Below are 26,408 nucleotides of genomic sequence, written 5' to 3'. Positions count from 1 at the left end.
AAATATATCTAGATTTTAGTCAATTTGACCAATTATTTCTGTTACGAGGTTTTTTCTCTATGTTTTGTTTCTCTCTCTCTCTCTCTCTCTCTCTCTCTCTCTCTCTCTCTCTCTCTCTCTCTCTCTCTCTCTCTCTCTCTCTCTCTCTCTCTCTCTCTCTCTCTCTCTCTCTCTCTCTCTCTCTTTCTAATTCACTTCTGGGTTCCATTTTCCTCCTCACAGCTGTTGTCACTAGTCTGGATTTTGGGTGCAGTTTTTTTTCCCGACTATTTCGATTTTCTTTTTTAGTACTATGTCCCCTTGGTTCCTTGCTAGTTTATTGTCTTTCTCATCATGTTCCTAACGCCCCTGTCACTCAGTGTACTAAACCCTTGCCTGACATTCCAGACTACAATTACCGGCCAAAGAACTTTTGGACTGTCAACTTGGCTGCTTGATCTCGCTGGATCTCCAAACTGTTCGCCTGTCTACTTGCTAATGCTTCTTTGGCTCTGGTGCTCTGGATACTATTGCGTTGCTGCCTGCCTTTCCTTGTGACAAACACGGCCTTATGAAGAAAACCTTTCTTATTTCACTAATCTGTACTCTTGCATTGTGCTTTCGCACTGTCCTAAATGAGCCTCTGACAATGTTTGTAGGTAAAGGTATGTTTTTTTCTTAAATGACTAATCCCAATGTGACAGACTAATAGTAAACTGAAAACAAAAAAAGGGACTTGTTAGGTCTTAAATTTCATTGGAAATACCAGAGGTAGCTAGCAAGCATTTTTCTTAACTATTAAGACTGGCCGACATCTTGTTTCACTTGAGTGTAAAGGTGCTGTGGTCTATTGATTCACAGTGTTTTAAAACACATAAAAATGTGGTTGAGAATGTAATCCACAGTATAAAGCCACAGTACATGTGTAGGACCCACAAAATAGGAGTTATTTTGTGGCGCTTGACACATCAAAAAAACAGCATGAACCAGCTCCTATTTCGCAAACATTAGCCACATGGTGGCTTTACCTTCAAAGTGAAACAAAAAACAAATGGTTTGATTTGTTTTGACATTACAACTACATTGAATAGTTCCTTAAGAAGAAAATTTGCAACCATTTGAACCTTGCCTTCAAAAGCTGTGTGTCGCCATTACATTTAACTAGACAGGCGTAACAGCGGAGTAACAGCATTTCTCTGAGCACACAATACGGACATATACATTCTCAGACTGTACAGAGAATTTAAAAAGATACATTGCCCAAAGACACAGTCTCATTCGCAACAAACATAGAACAATATGATCACGTGAACATAAAAGAAAAATTACAAGCAGATGGAGTTTTCAGAAGTTACTGGGTGCCGCTCATTCCTCTCTTGTCTACAATTCAAAGCAGGTGACTACATCATCTAAAAGGAATTGCAATGCCATCTTAATGGATAGGTTGTTCCTGGTAGCATTAGCATGGCATGCTATGTTTTAAACGGAATTCAACCACAGCAAATTCCAGACCTCCAAACTAAAGCGAGCACTGGATTAAAAGATGCCTGCTCATATTTAAGAAGGAAACTGAACTTTGTCTTTGTAAAAGCCGCATCAGATTTTAAGTTGCAGACTTAAATAACAATGAAAATGAATGCATTCACGTCCATTTTTGACATTTATTGCGCGGCGCACACTTGGCGCCTACTGACGGGGGAATTTGGTTTGACGACTTTGGCTGCAGAACACCACTGGCACCGTGCACCCCCAAAACACCCACTGACACCATTTTCAGCCGCGTCATTTTCAGTTCTGTTCCGTTCTGTTTACGTCACGTTTTTTGCCATGTGAACACTTGAGATGGAGATTACAAAGAAAAGCACGTGAATACTGCTGCGCTGAAAGAAAATGTGTAGCTGCATCACGTTAAGTGTGAACATACTGTGGGGAATAGTGCCAGATTGCAACACAAAGGTGTCTTTGTGTCTCTAAAAAAAATTGCTTTTTATTGTCATTATAAAAGTATGACAACATTGGAGGGCTTCCCCTTTCAGTGCAGATTAAACAAATTAAAAAGGTAAACATGTGCAAGAGGATTTGGTCTTATCAGTGTTTGACACAGCATTGGACCAAATTGCCAAAATAACAAAGGAAACCCTAGCATCTTGACATAGATGCCGATGATACAGAAAACAAAGTGTAACGTTTTTGATAAATAACTTCCACTGCTGTTCAATTTGAATGTATAAATCGAGGACTTTAAAGGTGAAAAAGTTAAATTATTAGGTGTACGTTGTAAATCTAACATATCTAATATAAAGTAGTTTATAAATCTTGATTTGTGTATCGATGTGTGGGTGTTTGTATGTGATTTATAGGCAACGATTATAGGCTGAACCGATTTTTGTGAAAATTTTACAGCTCTATTTTAGACCTCTGCAAGTGTCTTAAGCTAGATTTTGTCTTAAGAGGCCGTGGTTTGTTTATAACGTGTGTGTTACAATTGGCTTTTTGACCAAGCCGGTGGGAGCATAAGATCGCTCATTGGTGGTGACAGCTGGTGAGGCGGGATTATTATAAATTTATTTTTGGTAGCCATTTGCTCTGGTCGGCGCTACTTTCACGAAGGACTGGGAGGTCCTTTTACAGGACTGGGGCGGTGTACTTTAGAAATCTGTTACTATACCGCAGAGGGATACGAGTGCCTAAGTAGAATGCCCAGCAATGCTTTGCCATTTCGCTTGTATTAAATAAAGTACTGTCAAAGATCCAGTTTTGCGACAGTTAGGTATAATATAAATACAGGAATAAAAAACAAAACAAAGAATGATTTCTCTCAACGGGTGTTATATATGTTTCCAGATGCCACCGCAGTGTTTTGTATTTGGACCGCATGCATTTTGGAAAGCTTGCCGGTTTCCTCGGTGCTCCCATGAGAAAGAAAAAGAGTGTAAGCCAAATCGTATTTAGAGCCACAGTGTTTAAAATGTAGCAAAAAAGTAGCTCGGAATTTACTGTAACTTAAAGAAATATTTGTCCATCTATTAAATGAGCATGAGTTAGAAATGCTGTATTTCTAGCAGCTTTGTTTTGTGTTTGGTGTAATATGTCGACACTACTAAGGATAAACAGTTTAGATAAGGGGTAATATGGTATCTCTACCAATTCTGTGAATTTTAGAGGACTAAATTTGTTGACTATGCGTCTTTTCCAAAGTGTTTTTAACATCAGTTAGTCACGAAGTGGTTGGTTGAGCCCAATGGCCCAAGGGTCCGTAATATGTTCATCAGACAAGTTGGCCCATCGAGACAATCTGATGAAAGGGCAAAACCACTGAAACGCAGCAAATAGTACACAGCTGTTTGCCCATAAAGAGCTAGAAACAATCTTTGATACGACATGCTGGACAGATTGGCCACATTATCAGAGCAGACCACAAAGCCACAGTGAACCCGGCAACTTTTGTAATTGTAGTTAGTTCATGTTTTACAGTTTATATTTTTTTATAAGCCAAGTATGAATTTTGCCTGATTATCAGTTATATCTGCAAAAAATGTACTTACAGTGCTGCGCAGTGCATAAAGTAACTCTTCTTGTGGATGCTCCATCAAGTTCCTCTGGTCATCCAAGGACACTGGTTGAATCTGAGAAGAAATAGACTTAAGTAAAAAAATCACATATAGTTGTATTGTATACAGTAGAGATGCAGTATATTGAAAAACAACCAAGCAGTAACTTGTCTTTATAATAGTCCTATACAAGTACAGTAATACATTAACTTATCAGCCTTTTATTGGAGAAATGATAGCGCCATATGTAGAAATAAACATATAAATACATAAATACCTACAGACATATGGCATATAAATAAAACACATTAATAAATCATAATACCTAAGTAGATAAAATAAAAATGTTAAAAAAAAAAATCTTTTTTTTTCTTCTGCATTTTGCCATTGTTTATTTACCCATTTTAGGGTCACGGGCCAGTTTTTATTGGGATGTGAACCTTTGCCTTGGAAAAAAATGCTAAGACATAAAATAACTGAGGGTCAATTACAATTTTTAGCACAGACCGCGATAAACCCAGAAAAATGTGCATTGACAATGGCGATTTCACACCACAGAAAAAGACCGTTAAATTTGTTTACACATGTTGACCATTGACCTGGGGCCGATATCACAGAAAATATATAAGATATGGATTTTATTGTATTGAAGACAAATCTACTAAAGTGAAGCGTTTTTGATTTCATTAAAAATGCAGATAAATGAGCATCAAAGGGACAGTGTCTATTATTTGGCCAATAGATGTTGCTGTATTGTGTCCTGCGAGCACCAGGGAGGATGCAAACTATGGAGTCTCATGATGACCAAACCACAAGAGTTTTTTCTCATTTTTAGCCAAGCCTTTCGCGAGCTGTTACTTTCATTGTGGTACCCAGAGCAGCAAGATTACAACAATGAAAATTATGGTGGGCTTCAGGTTATATCAATAAATGCAAATTTTCTCAACCTACAATTATTTCTTTTAAAATGCATGTTTCTATGTATTACATGTAATTTGCTTATTATTCAAATATTTATTTATTTTTACCCTTAGGAGTCGCTGAATAATACAAAGTGTCCCATAAAAGGGAATATTATTATTTGTAGTTGTTTTGGTTTAGCTGGTCCCCCCAAAACAGGAATAATTTTAGAAGTGTTTTTTCTCTCTTCATTTGGGTCTCTGCTGCCAGTAATTAGAGGTGGTATGGTGAGTCCTGAAATCAGACCAGTTGAGAAAAAACGCTCTCGTAACTTCGGTTTTCTTTCATATGTCGTGCAAGATTTTTGCATTTTGTATCTGCAATTCCTCAAAACTAATCCAACTTGTATGAGGATGGGCTACAGTATAGATTTATTTTAACTATTATCATAATTTTTTTTTTAAATTAAATTATTTTCCTTCAGTGTTTATAATTTTGTCTTTACCTCCAAAGCATTGTGGTGTAAAGAGGGTGGGGGCCTGAATGTGTCCCCAGCACATCTCGGTGGGTAATGGGTGCAGTGCTGCCGAGCTGCGTCTGGTTTATCCATAAGGAAGGTGAGCTGTTGCAGATTGCCCTACAACACACAAATGGACAGAGTACAGAATATCAGGGGTCGCAAACTCAGAGTTAAGGTCTGGTTGAGGTTGAGCCATAACGGCCTTTACAGAAAAAAGGTCCAATAAAAATAAAGTGTTTCCAAATATATTTTGTTTACACAAAACAATACGATCTAAAAGAAAAAAAGAGATATTGTGAATTACCGTTTTTATTTGTATCAAACGCAAAATGTTGTACCCCAAACAAACTTTAACGTTTGGGTGTGCACTATACACTAGATCATACAGTACTACAATACTGTATTTACTAAATTTCGCTAAACACATTTGCACATTTGATACAACTGGATTTGAACCCGAACTACTGTGTTATTAGAGCTGATTCTTAACGACTAGACCACTTGAGCAATAAATAACATAGAAAAAGGCTTCAGCTTAAACATCATCATCACACTACTCCTACTCATTGTCAATCATGTATTGACAATGTGAACTAGCAAACACAATACCAAAATCATATTTACAATGTAAAGTCTGATTTAGTGCCAACAAATGACTTAAATCAAAGCCTTAAATAAAACCTTATTAGGAAGAAAGCACATAATGTGTCTATTTATATTCCCTGAACAAATTTAAGTAATGTGTCCTGTTTGGCCTTTTACAGAAACCATTTATTTTTACGTTACCAATCACTTTTGAAAAAGCATCAAGGAGCCACTAGAGAGAGCCAAAGAGCTGCATGTTGCACCAGAGCAAGTTTAGTTGTTTGAGAAGTCCAACTTTGTTGGCGATAGAAAAAATCTCTCTACATTGTGTTACTTTTGTATTATGTGTTTAAGGGGAACTAGATGTTGATTTGTGGATACATAATGTAGCTTTATCAAGCTGATTATTGTATGTGTACAACTCAGATCGCAATGTCATTGACGCACAGGCAGACACAAGCAAACAAAGGGCGGAGAGACTATTTTGTTAGTCACAATGCAGAACACAATGCACAATGAAAATCTGAGAACTAGCATAAGCGTGATAAGTGATCTGCGATACAGCAAGGAATTACGGCACTACAGGTGGTAGTTTGCAGTCCCATATATCAATACAAAGGCCCTGCGTTATCTTATTCATTTTTCATTCACTTATCCTCACAAGGGGGTTACTGGAGGCCTTCCTTGCTGAGTTTGGGCAATGTGCAGGGGATACACTGGACTGGTTGGCAGAGCACAGAGAGACAAACGTTCCTTCACACACTGATTCCAATAGACAATCTCTGATTGACATGTCATGCATGTTTTTGGCATGCAGGCACGGGGGAGAATATTCATACTCAGGGTTCGTATACCTTTCTGATGGCCAAACTGAAGCATTTATAGAGTACTTTTAAAACCAATTCTCCAATTTCTCCAGTACCCAGCATCTTGGTCTCTTAACCTGTCCTCTTGGGCGCGATGCGTAGGGGGCAATGACGTTTCATATGACAACATCATACAAACTAATGTAATCCGCCAGTAATCACAAGTTAGGAAGAAGAAATGCAATGGAAAAGCAAGGCCACCAAAGCAGGCCCCCTATCAGTGTCATTTTTAAGCAAACTTAAATCGGTTTTCTTCATGTAATGCATGGTTTTTGGAGTTAGACTGGGTAACAATTTCAAGTGTTTACATCACTTCACCCAAAATTCGAACACTTTTCAATCCTTGAAAACACAACCTTAAAATTCAAACATTCTGTTTCAGGCACCCTTACGAACTTTGTTAGTACAAACACGGAGGCTGGCAGCAGGAATTGAACTTTTGACCTCTGACCTGAAGACAGACGTGCTAGCCAGTCAAACGTGTGCAGGCTTTCTTAGTCTTTGATAACTACAAAACTGTAAAATAAACATTGTCTACAGAAACACTAAATGTAAATTGTAATTTGGATCTTAGTGTATTTTGTAGGTGTACAGAGTGAACTCTTGTATCGAGAGATTTTAAAGGCCCACCCCTGATTAATATTATGACTTAGCCAACCTTGGGCAAGCTTGTACTCGCCTTGAAGGTAATAAGGCTCCTGTACCTATTAAACCCTCAAAAAAATCTTTATCTGTCAAAGGAAGGGTGCGGATCATGAAGAATGTCTCTCTGCAGCTTCCTTTTTAAGATAGCTGCATTCAGAAATCTTTTAAAATACTTCATTTTTTTAGCTGATGATGCCAACTATGCAACAGTAAACATGATTTTTCCAACAGCATGCTTGTTGCACAGAAATGTACTGAATATGCATAATGCGATGGTGTTCATGTTTGAATGGGAAATACAATTGTTGAAATAAAACTAAGTACTGGACTGTCTCAGAAAATTAGAATATTGTGATAAAGTTCTTTATTTTCTGTAATGCAATTAAAAAAACAAAAATGTCATACATTCTGGATTCATTACACATCAACTGAACTATTTCAAGCCTTTTATTATTTGAATATTGCTGATTTTGGCTTACAGCTGAAAAAAACTCAAATGTCCTATCTCAAAATATTACAATACTTCCTCAGACCAAGTAAAAAAATAATTTTATAACAGCAAAACTAAATCAAACATTTGAAAATGTCCATTGATGCACTCAGTACTTGGTTCGGAATCCTTTTGCACGGATTACTGCATCAATCCGGCGTGGCATGGAGGCAATCAGCCTGTGGCATTGCTGAGGTGTTATTGATGCCCAGGATGCTTCGATAGCGGCCTTCAGCTCATTTGCATTTGTAGGTCTGGTGTCTTTCATCTTCTTCTTAACTATACCCCACAAATTCTCAATGGGGTTCAGGTCAGGGGAATTAGCAGGCCAATCAAGGACAGTGATGCCATGGTCAGTGCACCAGTTACTGGTGGTTTTGGCACTGTGGGCAGGTGCCAGATCATGCTGGAAAATGAAATCCTCATCTCCATAGAGCTTTTCAGCAGATGGAAGCATGTAGTGCTCTAAAATCTCTTGGTACACAGTTGCATTTACTCTGGACTTGATGAAACACAGTGGACCAACACCAGCAGCTGACATGGCTCCCCAAACCATTGCTGACTGTGGGAACTTCACACTGGATTTCAAGCAACTTGGATTTTGCTCCTCTCCAGCCTTTCTCCAGACTCTGGCGCCTTGACTTCCAAATGAAATGCAAAACTTGCTTTCGTCTGAAAAGAGGACTTTGGACCACTCTGCAACTGTCCAGTGCTTCTTCTCCATAGCCCAAGTCAGACGCTTCTTCCGTTGTCTTGAGTTCAGAAGTGGCTTGACCATGGGAATACGGCTATTGTAGCCCATTTCCCGGACACGTCTGTGAACTGTGGCTTTTGATACCTGGACTCCAGCTTCAGCCCACTGTCTTTGAAGCTCCCCCAAATTCTGGAAGCGGCTCTTCTTCACAATTTTGTTAAGGCTGCGGTCATCTCTCTTGGTTGTGCAGCGTTTCCGGCCACATTTTTCCCTTCCAACAGACTTTTTGTGGATATGCTTTGAAACTGCACTCTGTGAACAGCCTGCTCTTTGAGAAATTTCTTTTTGTGTCTTACCCTCCTGATGGAGGGTATCAATGATGGTCCTCTGGACAGTAGACAGATCAGCAGTCTTCCCCATACTTGTGATTTAGTTTACTGAACCAAGCTGAGTGTTTTTAAGGCTCAGGAAACCCTCGCAAGGTGTTTCAAGTTAATTAGATGATTCAGGTGATTAGTTGAATAGCCTACTTGTATACTTTTTCATGATATTCTAATATTTTGAGATAGGATTTTTGAGTTTTCTTAAGCTGTAAGCCAAATTCAGCAATATTCAAATAATAAAAGGCTTGAAATAGTTCAGTTGATGTGTAATGAATCCAGAATGTATGACATTTTTGTTTTTTTAATTGCATTACAGAAAATAAAGAACTTTATCACAATATTCTAATTTTCTGAGACAGTCCAGTATATAAACATAATGCATTAATCAAGTCAACAACATTATAAATTGGTTGTTTAGCTAAGAGTCAACAGTGAATCACATTAAATCTGATGTCAACACATCCCGTAGTGATCTTGTACACGTTTTTAATGTTAAAAAACAAAGAACAGGGCAACAGACGTCAACAACCAGTAATTGTTTCATGGATTTTAGGGATCTCTTAACCCCCAAGGTCATCGAGGCACCTATTCCTGTGGTGTTTCTTGGGCAAGTACAGCCTGGCAGTGCCCATCCCTCTCCAGGCTGGTTACTGTGTGCATACAGTAAATACTACTGTTTTCTCCGCACTATAAAGTGCACAGAATTAAGAGGCACACCTCCCAAAAATAGTCTTTTGTGATAAATGTTCATACATAAGTAGAATGGAATCAAAATTACGGTAAAGCCTAGGATTTCCCAAAAAATAAAACAAAATTTTCAAAAGACATGTAGAAAGTGACAGCTTTGTGAGTCCACCAAAGATGGAGTGGATGAAAAAAAAACTGAAACAGGCAAGAAATATTAATTCCATCCATCCATCCATCCATCCATTATCCTCAGTAGGGTCGCGGGGGGTGCTGGAGCCCACCCCATCTATCTTCGGGCAGTGGGCAGAGGACACCCTGAACTGGTTGCCAGCCGGTCGCAGGGCACACAGAGAAAGACAACTCACTCGCTCATTCACACCTAGGGACACTTTGGACCAGCCAATTTAACCTGACATGCATGTTTTTGGAATGTGGGAGGAAACCGGAGTGCCCAGAGGAAACCCATGCAAGCACGGGGAGAACATGCTAACTCCACACAGGAAGGTTTGAAGAAATAATAATTGTGCTAGAAAAAATGTTTGTGTTCACATTCAAGTATCAGTGTACAGCAAGTGTATGTATCAAAATTCACTTTCTGGAAATGTATCTTTTATATTGCAGATGGAATATTCATTTATATGTTATTACACCAATTTGAGCTCACCTGCATTGCCTCCCTGTCAGATTAAGATGACATTTTAGGGTTCTGTTGGTATCATACATAATTATCCATTGATCTGCCCCCTCATATCATTCAGATTTAACTTCCCCCTTAATCTTGGCTTGGATCAATCCCTTTAGAAAATGCTGGTCTACTAGTGATCCCAAGAGCCGAGAAGAGATCCGCAGGTTCGAGAGCGTTCTCCATTTGGGCGTGGGTGCTTTTGAATGCTCTGCGCTCTGAGTTTTGATCTGCAACCTCAGTGGAACTGTTTCAATCTAGGCTTAAAACACACTTCTATTCTATTGGTTATGATTGGCCTATATTTCCTGTTGATATCTGTGTATTATTTGTTATAACAACATCCATTGCAGCCTGGTCATCCTGGAAGGGGGATTACTTCATGTGAGGTTTCTTCTCAAGGTTTTTTCATTTTCTTATGCAGAGGTTTGGAGTTTTTATATCAGGGGATGGTGTAATACTTCTCTGTAGTCTGTAATTGTCTGTGGTCTGTGCAGCCCTTTAATACTTTTTGTGATTAAAGGCTATACAAATAAACATTTCTTGACTCAGAAACATTTTCAGTCGATTTTATCCCAGAGTTGTGTAAACAGCAAAAAATTAATTGACAGTACTGATTAAAGTATGGATTATTTTGTGCAAATTTAATAGTGTTGTAATTTTTTTTTTATCTTATTGCATTAAAACTCCAACAACAGACACACGAGAAAGTTTGATACGCTAGTAAATTAAAACGTGAACATCCCAATTTTTGTGAAATTGACCCCTGCAACTGGTCAAATAAAAAGGCAATTAAAGGAAATATACATTTTGATGTCTAGCGGTGTCAATTGCACAGAATTGGCCACATTCTAATAATTCCTCACCCCAATAATTACATTAAATATTTTGGTGGGTAGGAGCATTTCTTTTATGAACCCCTTCACTAACATACCACTTAATGATGTTGTATGTTGTTGGTTGCTAAATGACATTCTCCCTATGAAAAAGACGAATTACCATATTTTTCAGGGTATTACACACACTTATGTATAATGTGTAACCGTTATTTTTGATGAAAAAAATCAGTACAGATATTCCCCTGCTTACGACTATTCGACTTACGAAAAACGGTAGATACGATCATTATTTTTGCCATGTCGAAAAATATCTGGACATTGCTGTAAGTTAGATTGTGTGCACCTGTATGCGAGTAGAGGGCAATACTGTAGTGCTTCTTTTCGCCGCGACCGCCATGCGGCGCTATGAGAGGTTACTCAGTATCCACCCCGAAGAAGAAATCCGCTTCCTCTCCCTCGTTCGTGTGTAAACATTCAATATGGTTGGTCTAAAGTGTAAAGAAGAGGCGAGCCGTTTCTTTTGAAATGAAAGTGGAATAAGAAAGCTTGATGCAGTTGAAAAAAAGCGATCCAACCATTTGTTGGATCGTGTTTTTTTGTCCACTTTCTACCACAAAGGAGGACGTCGCCTAACCCCTGAAGTTCTTCTTCCAAAATTAAGTTAAACTTAACTTTTTTCATCTTTATAGGGCATGTTATTTTATGAAATTTGTATTTTTTAGTAAAAAAAAAATACAGGTTGCTTATACAAGCCTTAACCATACTTATATAAACATTAAACATACATTCCATACAAAATATAGCACTGAAGCTACTTACGAACAAATTCAACTTACGAAATATCGTAGGGCAGCGTCCGTATACAATTGGGAGGTTTTCATTGACTTGAAGAGCGCTATATAAATGCAGACCATTTACCATTTGTTTCTTATTTTCTCAGGTCAAACTAAGCATTGTTAGGAACAAATATTCTTTTACATGTGCTGTCATGATTAAAATCCTTTATTGACTACAGAGACTATGAACACAATACCAACCTAATTTTTACAATGTATTTATTTAATGTCCTTTAAACCAGACACACCAATGAGTGGTTTCCCTCATTATGCTTTTTTGTGTTTATTTATACCATTGCCTTTGTGTTTTCTCAATACTCTGACATTCGTCTCTGGTAGCATAAATAAAAATATTGGGAAAATGAGATAAAATCTAATGACCTTTTGGATGTTATCATTATATCTGAAGATCTGGTGGTTAGGATCTGATGCTCTCACCGCCACAACCCAGGCCTGATCCAATGTTTTGCGATTGTGGTCAGCAATATTTTTGGACTGATAAGTAATTGCACAAATATGGTTATATACTACCGTGTTTAACGGAGACCCAATCGTTGAGCTCTTTTTTAGCTAAAAAAAAGTGCATTGTATAACAACCAATACGGTAAGTCATTAACAACATTTTAGAAGAAGAAGAAGAAGAAGAAGAAGAAGAAGAAGAAGAAGAAGAAGAAGAAGAAGAAGTTAATTACAAAAATAACAACTGAATACCAACAACATACTTCAAAGGGAGTTTCAAATCCTTCAATGATGCCTCCAATGATGAAGAGTCCGTCAGTTTTTATGTCGAGTCCATGGTTGTCCCAGTCCACACGCTCCAGCAGAGTGCAGTCCACAAATATTGCCACATTCTGGCCAGACAAACTGATTGCTACGTGATGCCACTTTCCATCAGTCAGATCTCGGATGGAGAATCTGAAGGAAGAAGGTAGGTGCAAAATCACAGGATTGAGAGGTTACCTGCAAAACTCGCAAAAATATTTACATATAGAAGGTATAGATAAATAACTAAATACTAGGCATGTTTGATAGCATTTTTGTGAGACAGATACAAAAACAAGTGTTTTCTTCATTAGTATAATAAAGGAACTGGAATCTTCTGGTGTTTGTCCTCATATGCATACAAAATACTCTTTTTTTTCCAGAAACACCTTAAAACCCCCAAATTGGCCAGATTTTTTTCGTGCATCTTATATACCAGAAAATAAGATGGATACAATTGAAAGGAATAATAGATTATACTGCATAGAAGAACTGTTTTGCCTCTGAGAAACTTGAACATTGGTCTTCAAGTGCCCTCTTGTGGTTAACATGTTAATAGTTGCTAGAAAACAAAACAAAACAGAAATGCAGAACATTAACAGCAGCTCGAGGCAAACCTTTGAACGTGAATTGCAAATACTCTTTTGTTGTTGCTTTAGACAATAATTGTTCATAAGTATGAAATTTAATGTGAATACTTGAATAAGGATTTTTATTTATAAAAACGTTTTGTTCAAAATGTTATACTATTGTTTGAGTTGTTGTTAAATGATACTGCTTACAGTAACTGTTCTGCCTTCGAGAGACATAGAGTAGTCTTCGAGAGGGTTTTTGTGTTTAACCTGTTTATACCGAAACAAGGCAGCACGGCAGCGCAGTGGTTAGCGCGTGTGCGGCACAGTTCTAAGGTCTTGGGAACCTCCTGCGTGGGTTCAAATACAGCTACCGGACTTACTGTGCGGAGTTTGTATGTTCTTCCCGTGCTTGCGTGGGTTTCCTCCGGGCACTCCGGTTTCCTCACACGTTCCAAAGACATGCATTTCAGGTGGATTGGTCGGTCCAATTTGTCCCTAGGTGTGAATGAGCGAGCGAGTTGTCTGTCCCTGTGTGCCCTGCGATTGGCTGGCAACCAGTTCAGGGTGTCCCCTGCCCGCTGCCCGATGATTGCTCGGTTGGGCTCCAGCACCCCCGCGACCCTACTGAGGATGAGCGATGCAGCTAATGAGATGAGATGAGATACCGAAACAACACGAGTAGAAAAGACTTCCTTACCCTGTAAATTATTTAGTCTGGATTATATGGAACAAATAAATGTGTCTGTTTGAGTTGAAAAATGATTAAGGCCTGATAGTGTGTTTGATAATCCATTCATCCATTCGGTATCTCATCTCATCTCATTATCTGCACCGCTTATCCTCAGTAGGGTCGTGGGGATGCTGAAGCCCATTCCAGCTATCTTCGAGCAGTGAGCAGGTTGCCAGCCAGTCGCAGGGCACACAGGGACAGACAACTCACTTGCTCATTCACACCTAGGGACAATTTAGACCGGACATGCATGTTTTTGGAATGTAGGAGTAAACCGTAGTGCCCAGAGGAGAACATGCAAACTCAGCACAGGAGGATTCAATCCAATGACCTCAGAACTGTACCGCGGATGCGCTAAACACTTAGCCTCTGTGTCGCCCTGTTTAATATCAATTTAATGTTATTTGACTTCCTACTTTCTGTTTATAAATCGGCCACTACCGAGAGTATTGAGCCGGTATAAACACTGATACTGCAAAATCTGCATCTTTAAAGCCATACAGCTTGTGATTTTTACATATACATATAGGGTTGTGTGGAGTACCAACAGCAATAATGTGAAATACAACAAGTTTATCCTCAGATTACTGCTCATTTTCAAAGGTTTGTCTATTAACACGCCAGTCTTAATTTAAGCGAACTGATCTAGAAAATCTGTTAAACTTCATAAGAAAAAGAACAATACGGCCCTCGACTGGGCACATAAGATAAGTGAAAATTGTTGCCTTTGGCATCATGTGTCCATCCACCATTGGCACAGCAGCCTCTCGTAGCAAATGGGCCAATTTTAGCAAGAAAGAAAAACAGCTTAGAGCGGTTTTATGTTAAGAAATTTTTGATAAATAAGTGTTACTGATTTGTTAGGAGTACATTCGTTATTCGTTTAAAGTGTGCAAAAAATGTTTCCAATTTATTATCGAAACCACTGAAAAAGAACTGAGAACATTATAAACAGAGCCCAAATAAACAACTTTATTTAGTCTAAAAGAAACCAAGCGTGTCCATACAAACACTCCCTTCCTACGGTAACAGTGGAAGATTTTAAGTGCGCCCTCACACAGTGTGACTGCAATTGAGCCGTGCCAGAGCATAGCATAAGATCCCAAGGTCGGTTACGTTTGAAAGAGGTGGGTAAAGCACGTTACGATTGCCTGCACACGAATAGAATAGAATAGAATAGTTTTTATTGTCATTGATATCAACGTAATGAACCATTGTATGCAAAACCACGTTTGAGCCATCCCAGGAAAATTCCTCGATTCCTTGGTTTATTAGAAATCTCGCTGATCTCAGTGGCAAGCTACCTAAACCAGGAATACAGCAAGGATCATCATAGAGCTCCACATAGAAGTTGCAGTAGCAATTGGATTATTTCTTTACTTTTGGCAGTTGACTGCTGAACTTTGTGAATCAATGTGTGCTTATAGCACATACCGATGGATTTGGGATTCCCTAAACTGGAGAACATCAAAATTGTGTTTTCTTTGCTCATTTGATGAAATCTCTGGTTATTAATTAAAATTGTCAATAAATGTAAATTGTATTCTTCTTTTACTTTAAATTCTGTGTCAAAAACAGATTTAGGTTGATTCTAAAAACATATTTGTGCCCAGGAATGTAAATTGTGCTCCTAATAATAGGTTTAGCAACTGAAAACAGAGTAGATGACTGGTCATCAAACTGTTATAGAAATAAAACAGGGTTAGTAAACCCAGTTAAACCAAATGAAAGACTTTTAATCTAAAACCTTAAACCAACGAAGGGTGGTATTTTACTTTATTTATGCTATGTCCATTGTTGAGTAAATTATTTTGACTCTGGTGTTGCCTCTATTAAGCTTATACAGCTCATCAAACTTAGAACTAGTCAAGTAGCTTTTCTAACCATAATGTCGTGTACATACATATCTGAGTATGCATAAATATAGTGAGCTGTCAGAATTAAAAACGTTTTATCTCCCATGTTGTCAAGTTTGCTCTCCATAGTGCCATTGATACGACAAAAACATTTTTGTTCTGGATCAACGTTATCACGTTTATTGTGAAAGCAAGTGGGCCTGGGCACGGTTTGGAAGAGTAATGTGAGCCAGAGGGGTAAAGGTAAAATGAAAAAAATAATCTGCCCTAATACTTAAATACTCGTGTACCCTAAATCGAAACAGAATTTTTCATGCAACTTCATATAAAGGTTATAATGACAATATAAATTACTACAGGCTTACTCGTAATGCCGTTGTTGGGCTCCGGTGAGGATAACGTTGAAATAACTGATTTGCAGCTGCAGAAGGATATGGCTGTCTTGGCTCAAAATGGTGAAAACACTCATTTCAGCACGCTGAAGAGTCTTAAATTGCACAAGTAGACTAAACTCATCAGGAAACCTAAACAAAACAAAGATTTTTCATCAGTATACAAGAGCTGGTCTTTTTCTGAGAGGTTACTAAAAACAGGAAATTATACACAAGATCACTTTGAAACAGGGATCGGCAACCTTTTTTAAGCTGAGAGCTGCTTTTTGTAACCATTTGGTTCGAATTGCTACCAATTGCAAATGGATGATTACTACATCCATATGCAATGTCATTGGCTTAGCTGACAACATTTTAGGTGATTAGAGAAGCTATAAATCTGATCTTTGTTTGAGCTACTTGAGTATCTGTAGCATCACATTTGTGTGATTTAGCTTTCACGCGAAACTTGACAGTCTATTCTTGTTTTAAGAAATGAGGGCTATTCCATGCGAGACATTTCCAACAAACGGAAGTTCTCCTGTAATGGCGCGTTATACTCCCTTCAGTAAACAGGCTCTAACCAGCAGAAGTGGCAAAATGGCATGTTCATTGGAAGCTCGAGTTCGAGAAATAGATGCTTTGCAGGTCCTCAGCCAGGAGGTTGGTTAAATAGTACCCACTAGGGACCAGTTACAGCATCTACAGTGAAGAGGCGACTATGAGATGCTGGCCTAAGAGGCAGGGTGGCAAATAAAAGCAGTTGATTTATGTGGGCAATGGATACCTCAATTTATGAATAGATGTGTTACTTTTCCATGGAAAACACAACATTTGTATTGAGTGACCCCGAACTTTGAACGGTAGTGGATGTAAGTTAAGATTTTATGCATCAATCATCATACTCATACCCTTCAGTGAAGAGCTGTGAGAGAGGGAGAGCCAGCACAGAGTACTGTCCCACCTGTAGGACTGGACAGCTGTCGTCCTTAACAGTCCAAGTTGCGTTTGGACTGCTGGGTAACTGAATGGAAAAGTCATCCAGGATGTTCACTTCATCTGGAGGAAGAAGTGCAGTGAAATACATTAAATGCCAAAAAGATAATTATTAAAAAGATCTTATAATAAAATCCATGAAATACATTCGTGCAAAAAAAAGAAAAAAAAAACATTTTGATAAAATAATGTATTTTCCAGACTATAAGCCACACCCAATAAAATAACAACAAACAAACAATGAAAATGTAAACCTGTGTACCCTCAAATTTGTGCAATTATTGATCAGACGATATTTATTGCTGACCACAACAATGGTGGCAACAGGGATCGAACCTGTATAGTGAGGGTAAGAGTATTGAATCCTGACCAACAGGCCACCAGGCAGATTAATGATGCAAGAAATAGCTATAGGTCATATCTAATCATCACATCTTTTTTCATCAAAGTTTTTTTTATCAACAGCTTTTTTCCATCTTCGCAACATTGCTAAAATTCGCCCTATGCTGTCTCAGTCGGATGCGGGGATTAAAATTCATGCGATTTTTACCTTCCATCTCGATTAGTGTAATGCACTACTCTCCGGTCTCCCAAAGTCCAAAATCAAGAGCCTTCAGCTTGTACAAATGCTACAGCGAGGCTTTTAACTAGGACAAGAAAGTTTGATCACATTACCCCGATTTTAGCTAACCTGCGTTGGCTCCCTGTAAGCTTAAGATGTGATTTTAAGGTTCTGTTGGTAGTATACAAAATCATGCATGGACTTGCTCCCTCATATCTTTCAGGTTTAATTTCCCCCTATGTTCTGGTCCGGAGCCTTCGCTCTGAAAATGCTGGGCTATACAAATAAACATGACTTGACTAGCATTATAGAGTAAATACTGGACTGTCTCAGAAAATTAGAATATTGTGATAAAGTTCTTTATTTTCTGTAATGCAATTAAAAAAACAAAAATGTCATACATTCTGGATTCATTACACATCAACTGAACTATTTCAAGCCTTTTATTATTTGAATATTGCTGATTTTGCCTTACAGCTGAAAAAAACTCAAAAATCCTATCTCAAAATATTACAATACTTCCTCAGACCAAGTAAAAACATAATTTTATAACAGCAACACTAAATCAAACATTTGAAAATGTCCATTGATGCACTCAGTACTTGGTTGGGAATCCTTTTGCACGGATTACTGCATCAATCCGGCGTGGCATGGAGGCAATCAGCCTGTGGCATTGCTGAGGTGTTATTGATGCCCAGGATGCTTCGATAGCGGCCTTCAGCTCATTTGCATTTGTAGGTCTGGTGTCTTTCATCTTCTTCTTAACTATACCCCACAAATTCTCAATGGGGTTCAGGTCAGGGGAATTAGCAGGCCAATCAAGGACAGTGATGCCATGGTCAGTGCACCAGTTACTGGTGGTTTTGGCACTGTGGGCAGGTGCCAGATCATGCTGGAAAATGAAATCCTCATCTCCATAGAGCTTTTCAGCAGATGGAAGCATGTAGTGCTCTAAAATCTCTTGGTACACAGTTGCATTTACTCTGGACTTGATGAAACACAGTGGACCAACACCAGCAGCTGACATGGCTCCCCAAACCATTGCTGACTGTGGGAACTTCACACTGGATTTCAAGCAACTTGGATTTTGCTCCTCTCCAGCCTTTCTCCAGACTCTGGCGCCTTGACTTCCAAATGAAATGCAAAACTTGCTTTCGTCTGAAAAGAGGACTTTGGACCACTCTGCAACTGTCCAGTGCTTCTTCTCCATAGCCCAAGTCAGACGCTTCTTCCGTTGTCTTGAGTTCAGAAGTGGCTTGACCATGGGAATACGGCTATTGTAGCCCATTTCCCGGACACGTCTGTGAACTGTGGCTTTTGATACCTGGACTCCAGCTTCAGCCCACTGTCTTTGAAGCTCCCCCAAATTCTGGAAGCGGCTCTTCTTCACAATTTTGTTAAGGCTGCGGTCATCTCTCTTGGTTGTGCAGCGTTTCCGGCCACATTTTTCCCTCCCAACAGGCTTTTTGTGGATATGCTTTGAAACTGCACTCTGTGAACAGCCTGCTCTTTGATAAATTTCTTTTTGTGTCTTACCCTCCTGATGGAGGGTATCAATGATGGTCCTCTGGACAGCAGACAGATCAGCAGTCTTCCCCATACTTGTGATTTAGTTTACTGAACCAAGCTGAGTGTTTTTAAGGCTCAGGAAACCCTCGCAAGGTGTTTCGAGTTAATTAGATGATTCAGGTGATTAGTTGAATAGCCTACTTGTATACTTTTTCATGATATTCTAATATTTTGAGATAGGATTTTTGAGTTTTCTTAAGCTGTAAGCCAAATTCAGCAATATTCAAATAATAAAAGGCTTGAAATAGTTCAGTTGATGTGTAATGAATCCAGAATGTATGACATTTTTGTTTTTTTAATTGCATTACAGAAAATAAAGAACTTTATCACAATGTTCTAATTTTCTGAGACAGTCCAGTAGATGGGTAAAACTAAATTAAACTGATATTATCATAACTATTATTATGATGATGATTATTATAACATTTATGTGACTATTGTTGTTAGTATTATTAGTATTATTGGTATCCAAAAAATGTAAGTGAGCAGAAGCCTTTTACCATCAATAAATGGGTCAAGCTAAAAATTAAGCTTATTATTATTGCAGCGACTATCATGACTATTATGTTTTATCGTTGTTGTTTTTAATCATCATTATCAACTATATGTCTATTCTCATTGGTATTGTTGAACATTGTTATAATATCACCGTCAACATCATCCTATGCAAATCCATCACAATCTGGACCTATATTTACTGTATGAACAAAACCTATGAGGTGAATATATATATATATATATATATATATATATATATATATATATATATATATATATATATATATATATATATATATATATATATATATATATATATATATATATATATATATATATATATATATGTTGGTAAGGATAGTTAAAAATAAACCAAACTAAATAAATTGGGATACTAAATAAATTGGGATAGGATTTAATAAGTATGTGCTTCTTTCTACTCCCTTTCGAGCATGTACTTTAGCATTGTTTGTAGGTTTTTTTATCTGTTGTTTTGTTTTTGCTTTTGTTATGTTCAAAATAAAAGTTTCATTCATTCATTCATTCATTCATTCGTTCATTTATGCATTATAACAGTGTAACTTTATTTCCAACCTCAAAAAACTAAAACTAAATAAAGCTGTCAATAACGAAACTCATTTGCAACAAAAGTGAGTACACCCTAAGGTGAAACTTCCTGAAGTGTATGGTCTGAGTACTTCCAGGCCTACAAGCTACCTCTTTAATCCCTGCAGTAATGCTGACAGCACTCCTACCCCTTCCTTACATTTAGATGTGACACTGTGCACATTCACTCAGCTTCCTTGGACATCCAACACAAGCTATGCTGTGAGTGAACCCCAATTTTTTTTAAATGCTGGAGGTCCCACAGAGTTCCTTGTGTGTCATATTGGGAGTTTCTATGACCTGTATGACAGAGTGTTCTTCATATTGAACACACCATCTCCCTAATCATACCCAGCTATATTTTGAGTTTTTAGGTTGTGTCTAAGAGATGTTTCTTCAGTGTTGTTTTATTGAATATAATAAAATCTCTGTAGAAATGTCACTTTTGTGACATACTGTATTTCAAGTGATCAATCACTGCGCAATTTTGGTACCTTTTTAGTTTTAGTAAAACCCTAGCCTTTACTGTATTTATAGTTCTATTTATGAAAAAAATATCACAAAAGACTAATTTTTGGGGTGTGCCTTCAAATCCAGTGCGCCTTATACTATGGAAAATATTGTAGTTACAAAATATAAACAAAAAGGAGGAAAAAAACATTCAAAGAGGTAAGTTCAACAGTTCATGTTCAGATGAGTTAGAAATAAAAAGCAATCCCTTGTATGCTGCAATCATGAAATCCAGGTGGCAAACATATGCAGAAGGCATCTGTATGACTTCTGGGAAATACAACATACTGCAGAGCATAGCACACGGTGAACAAACCACTTACTTCTGCCGTTATTAAAAAGCAGAAAAAACACTTATGGACTCACTGACTTGAAAAACTGAGAGTGCTGGCACATTTTATCTGGTTTAATGCCCCTCAACCAGAGGTGGGTGGAATAGCTAAAAATACTACCAAAGGAAAAGTACTGTTACTTCAGAATAATATGACTCAAGTAGAAATTACAATTATTCAAAAGTACTTGAGGAAAGAAACTACTCAAGTACTGAGTAACTGTAGCAACATCTTATTTATTTATTGTTTTAAACAACCATTCAACGGATCATCAATTCATCAAAGTCCATCCAATCAACAATACATTACTTTTAATTTAAAAATATATTAAAATAATCAATGTATATTCAAGTACTTTAATAAACAAAGAAATACTAGTATAAATAAAATAAGTAAATTAAGCAGAAGTAGCATATTTAAGGCCCCAGTACTGTTTTTTAGCAGGCTCTGCAGGCAGAACAACAATCTAGGCTAGAGTCTGAAATCCAAAATGTTGAAAGAGCCGTATTGGACGACCCCAAAAAACATAAAGAAATAAGTAAATGAATACATTGTCAAGATACGCTGGGTTGGGGGTGACTGGCGTCTTGGCGGTGTTGCTCCAGGTCCTGGGACTGGCTCTCCGGCGGGTTTTATTGCCTGGGGTGAGATTGGCGTGACCGGGTGATACCGGGGCCTTGGGAGTTGGTTGGCTAAGGAGAAGGGGGGTGATTTTGCCCTGTTAGGCCCTACACCCTTTGTGATTTGTGACATGGGTTTGTGCATGTTCAGCTCTACCATCACCTACCATGATTTGGGAGAATGATGTGCTTTGAAATTATTCAGATGATACTGGTGTTTGTGGCTAACAATCTGCCTATGCTAATTTTGTCCTCACTCTTCCTTAAATTTTCTTTGAAAGATAGGCCCTGGCCTCAGTGAAACTACATCTGGTGAAGGAAAATGAGCTTGCAAATCAGGGGAAAACCACATGCTTTTCAGACCCACCACCTAAGCACGCCCCTATGCTTTTGTCCCTTCTGTTTCAGAGGGCTGAGTAAATGAAGATGAAGTCAGGTATCACACTGCTCCGTTCACCTGTGTGGGCTTCCTGTCTGCTTGAATCAGCTAGGAGTCAAAAATGCGCGTGATCAGCCGGAGTATTATGAGAATAAACTGAAGAGCACACACACATACACACACACACACACACACACAGACGCATACACACTCACACTCACACACACACACACACACACACACACACACACACACACACACACACACACACACACACACACACACACACACACACACACAGTTAAACAAAAGAGCTATAATGCTAGTGTATAATCTCAGATTAGATGCTCTGAGCTCCCCCCCACAAAAAATAAAGTTTGAGTTTACAGTAATATGTAGATTATATTTTGAGTTTCAGGAAGTTTTACCCATTACAATTTACCACTAGGAAATGCTACCTTGAATTTTTTTCATGACCCGTAACAAATGTCTATAATTGATACCTTATGCTTATACTAATAGACATTTCTGTTTGGGTGAAGCATGTGCTTGTCCACTTGGGCCGACCCGTAGTGGTTTGGTAATGCTTCTTAGGGATAATGCCGGACAAACTAATTCCAGCTGCCGTTACTCAAAAGGGAAGAAGAAATGCAATGGCAAAGCGAATCCATAAGAGAGCAGTGTCCATGCTATTATTAAGCAGTTGAGAAACGCAGCAACAATTTCAAACATTACAAACACTTTACCCAGATTTCAAGCACTTTTCAATCCTCACACACTAAAATCCAAGCATTTCTAATGTATTTCAAGCACCTGTATGAGCCCTGTTTTAAAAACTGTTAAAATATTGATTATCATCAATAAAATGCAGCACATTATTGTCTAACAAAATCAGCTAATGTAACAGCCCTAGCCTTTATAGCAGGAATCTATCATTTGCAGTGTATGAAATGCCTCCGGTCAATTTCCGTTTAAATGAAAAAACAAAACAAAAAACTAAGCATTCTTAGGTGAAAGGAAATTCCGACGACCAGAGGTGGTTTTGTAACTCTGAACACTTTTTGATTCAGTCTTTGAAAAGAAGCACATTAATGTCGTGAAAATGGAAACAGTTCAAAGTACTTGCACCGTCGGTTTTGTCGCTGAATCCAAATCTGTCAGCTATTTACTTTTTACATCCTGCCAGCCCTGCCAAACACATGCCTGCAACACAAACTCCTCTCTGTGGTCACACTCTGCAGCCTAAAGGAATGGCTCTGATGGGAAATATTTCAAGTCACATTAAAAATTCCACCATACCAGCTTACTAGGAATTGTGATCGAGCTGAATAGAGCAAGACAGAGAGAGAGAGAGAGAGAGAGAGAGAGAGAGAGACAGAGTGAGAGAGAGAGAGAGAGAGAGAGAGATAAAGAGACAGAGAGACAGAGAGTAATTCTATCATTTATGACTCTACCCTTTTGACCTGAACCGCTGCCAGAGGCATGACATGATACTGTGAGTCACGTGGAAAACTTAAAGAAAATTAAGTTAACGTATGATCTTAAATATGGAAACATTTTGGTTAATCAAAAAATCACAAATTTGGATTGGTTTCTGATTAGTAATTCCAAAACATTCAAAATAATATATGAGGTCCCTGATTTTTAGCACTACATTTGATATTTTGTTGGGTATTTATTGTGTAGGATGTATATTGATGTTTGTTATATTTGTATTTGTAGAAACCATCATTTTTGTAGAATTATTTTTGACTGAACAGACAAAGTGACAATGGGAGCAATGTTGGTACCAAAAAAATGTAACCGCTCTTGGGGGCCCCCTAGTGGTTGCGGGGCCCTAAGCAGCTGCTGAGCTCGCTTATGCTTAGGGGCCATGATTAAAATCATTATTGACTTTGAATCAGACTTCAAAACACATTAAATAAATACATTTTAAACATAATTTGGATATTTTTTGGGTATAGTTTATGTTGTCAAAAAATTATTTTAATCATGGCTTCATGTTTTCAACAGGGTACAGTAAAATTAGTGTGATGATGAGATAAAAACTAAAGCCTATTCCTTTGTCATTGATAACCCTAGTGAACTGGCGGTAAGAATTGGCGCTCTCACCAACGCAATCCAGGTTCAAATCCAGTTGCATCAAATTTTGTCAGTAATATTTTTGACTGATCATTGTGTTATGAGCAGATAAATGTTGATTTATTTTTTTGGGGTACAAAAAGTACACAAATAAATACTGAAACATAGTCACAGTCTGCACCCAACTGAAGACATCAATGCCGAGAGGTTGCTTGGAGTTGTATACCCAGTTTTTTAGAACTTCTCATCTCATCTCATCAGCCGTACCGCTTATCCTCAGTAGGGTCGCGGGGGGGCTGGAGCCCATCCCAGCCATCTCCGGGCAGTGGGCAGGGGACACCCTGAACTGGTTGCCAGCCAATCGCAGGGCACACAGGGACAGACAACTCACTCGCCCATTCACACCTAGGGACAATTTGGACCGGCCAATTCACCTGAAATGCATGTTTTTGGAACGTGGGAGGAAACCGGAGTGCCCGGAGGAAACCCACGCAAGCACGGGGAGAACATACAAACTCCGCACAGGAAGTCTGGAGCTGGATTTGAACCCACGACAGGTTCCCATGACATGAACTGTGCCGCACAAGCGCTAACCACTGCGCTGCCGTGCTGCCCTTTTTAGAACTTATATTTTCTTTTTTTTATATAAATGATGCTGCCATGCAATTCTGAACCATGACCACATGCCAATATTTGGTCATAAATAATCATGCGATTAGCCCGAGTGGCATTTAATTCATCATTTTTACCAAAAAGGCTCATTTTCTTCATGGTGGGTATGTGCTATGCAAAATACATGCTTAATACCACATATAGATAGCAGCACATAAATGAGGTACATCCTGCTTGGTATTTTATTTATGTACCATGAACTTGCCAATGCTTCGTAAGATTCTAACCATTTGATACGGCAGTGCAAAGGCCTTGCAAACCCACCAGAAATTCCTGACCTAAGCATTGTAATAGATATACCTTCTGTTTGTACAGCGTTTGACTGCTGACTTAGCAAGACGATCCCAAGGAAGGTTTATTGTTAACACAGCGTGTCCCCTTCGAGAGAAGTCGATATAAAATCTGCGAAGACAAACCTATTAACAGATCTAGTTGAGAACTGAAGGAAAAGAAATGAATGGATAACACAGCTGTGCTTGTAACAAGGCCTGGTGGATCACCCGGCACCAGAAAGGATGCACTTTTGTCTCAGAAATTCTTAACATGAGCTGTTTGCAAGGAAGAAGAATGATTCTGTTATTTTTTTATAAATTTGACTTCTAGGTGTCCGCTTGTCGTCTTACAAGAACTTCTAATAAATTGTCAAAGCTAACCATATTTAGTTAATTGTGTATTTCTCTGTCTTCTATGTTACAAATAATCCTGATGAGCTTGACTTATATTACAACTCGTTTTCTACTCTTGTACTATTTTTGAACCGAAAGATATATATGACGTCGTTGGTTATTACTGCGCATGTGCGAACTTTGAACCGTAGACGTATGTGTGACGTCATTGATACTTTCTGCGCATGCGCACGCTTTTAAACAAAACCCGGTTGCAACGCGGGAAACTTGTGAGACGGTGAGACTTTTTGAATCCGTCTGCCCACTGCAGTGAATAAATTCTAAAACTACATTTGCCTCTCTTACTGATCACTCCAGTTTAACCTATTACGAAACTATTAACCCTAACATAAATCCACAAGGTTTACCAATAAAGAAGTGATCGAAGATGGAAATGTAAAAGAAAACGTCGGGATGGCGGCAACTAAGAAAAACTACAAAAATCACTAGGTTGTTTAAAGTCAAGTCAAGTCAAGTCATGTTTATTTGTATAGCCCTTAATCACAAAGAGTCTTAAAGTGCATGCTTTGTGCTTAACAGCAGTGACAAAACATATAATTATGGTATATGTATTTCAAAACACTGGACATTTTTCTTCTATTGATATGGTAACATTAAACTATATTTATGAAATAGCCATCAATGGGTGCTGAATTTCGCAAACTGAATACAAACTCTTTTTTTAACATTTGTGTTGCTTTTAAATAGGGCGGCAAAGATTAGTCAACATCCATTATCCGAACCGCTTATCCTCAGTAGGGTCATGGGGGTGCTGGAGCCCATCCCAGCTATATTCGGGCAGTGGACGGGGGAGACCCTGAATGGGTTGCCAGCCAGTCGCAGGGCACACAGAGACGGAAAACTCACTTGCTCATTCAAACCTAGGGACAATTTGGATCAGCTATTAACCTGACATGCATGTATTTGGATTGTGGGAGGAAACCATGGTGCCCGGAGGAAACCGAC

The 26,408-nt window shown here is 38.4% G+C and overlaps 1 protein-coding gene across 1 annotated transcript in view; it reads right to left on the bottom strand.

Moving 5' to 3' along the window:
- LOC148351068 (uncharacterized) overlaps positions 1-26,408 on the bottom strand; it is a 136,416-nt gene that overhangs the window by 93,406 nt on the left and 16,602 nt on the right. The window contains exons 2-6 of the mRNA XM_088320028.1: positions 16,863-17,010; positions 15,946-16,104; positions 12,380-12,572; positions 4,936-5,067; positions 3,525-3,605 (exon numbers count right to left, since the gene is read on the bottom strand). Of these exons, the coding sequence (XP_088176154.1) occupies positions 3,525-3,605; positions 4,936-5,067; positions 12,380-12,572; positions 15,946-16,104; positions 16,863-17,010 (713 nt within the window). The remainder of the gene's footprint in view (positions 1-3,524; positions 3,606-4,935; positions 5,068-12,379; positions 12,573-15,945; positions 16,105-16,862; positions 17,011-26,408) is intronic.

Source organism: Urocampus carinirostris, chromosome 16 (genome assembly GCF_059441175.1).
Source record: "Urocampus carinirostris isolate Australia breed hairy pipefish chromosome 16, RoL_Ucar_1.0, whole genome shotgun sequence".
Lineage (NCBI taxonomy): Eukaryota > Metazoa > Chordata > Actinopteri > Syngnathiformes > Syngnathidae > Urocampus > Urocampus carinirostris.
Note: the sequence above shows the minus strand (reverse complement) of the source record. Positions and strands in the feature narration are given on the sequence as shown.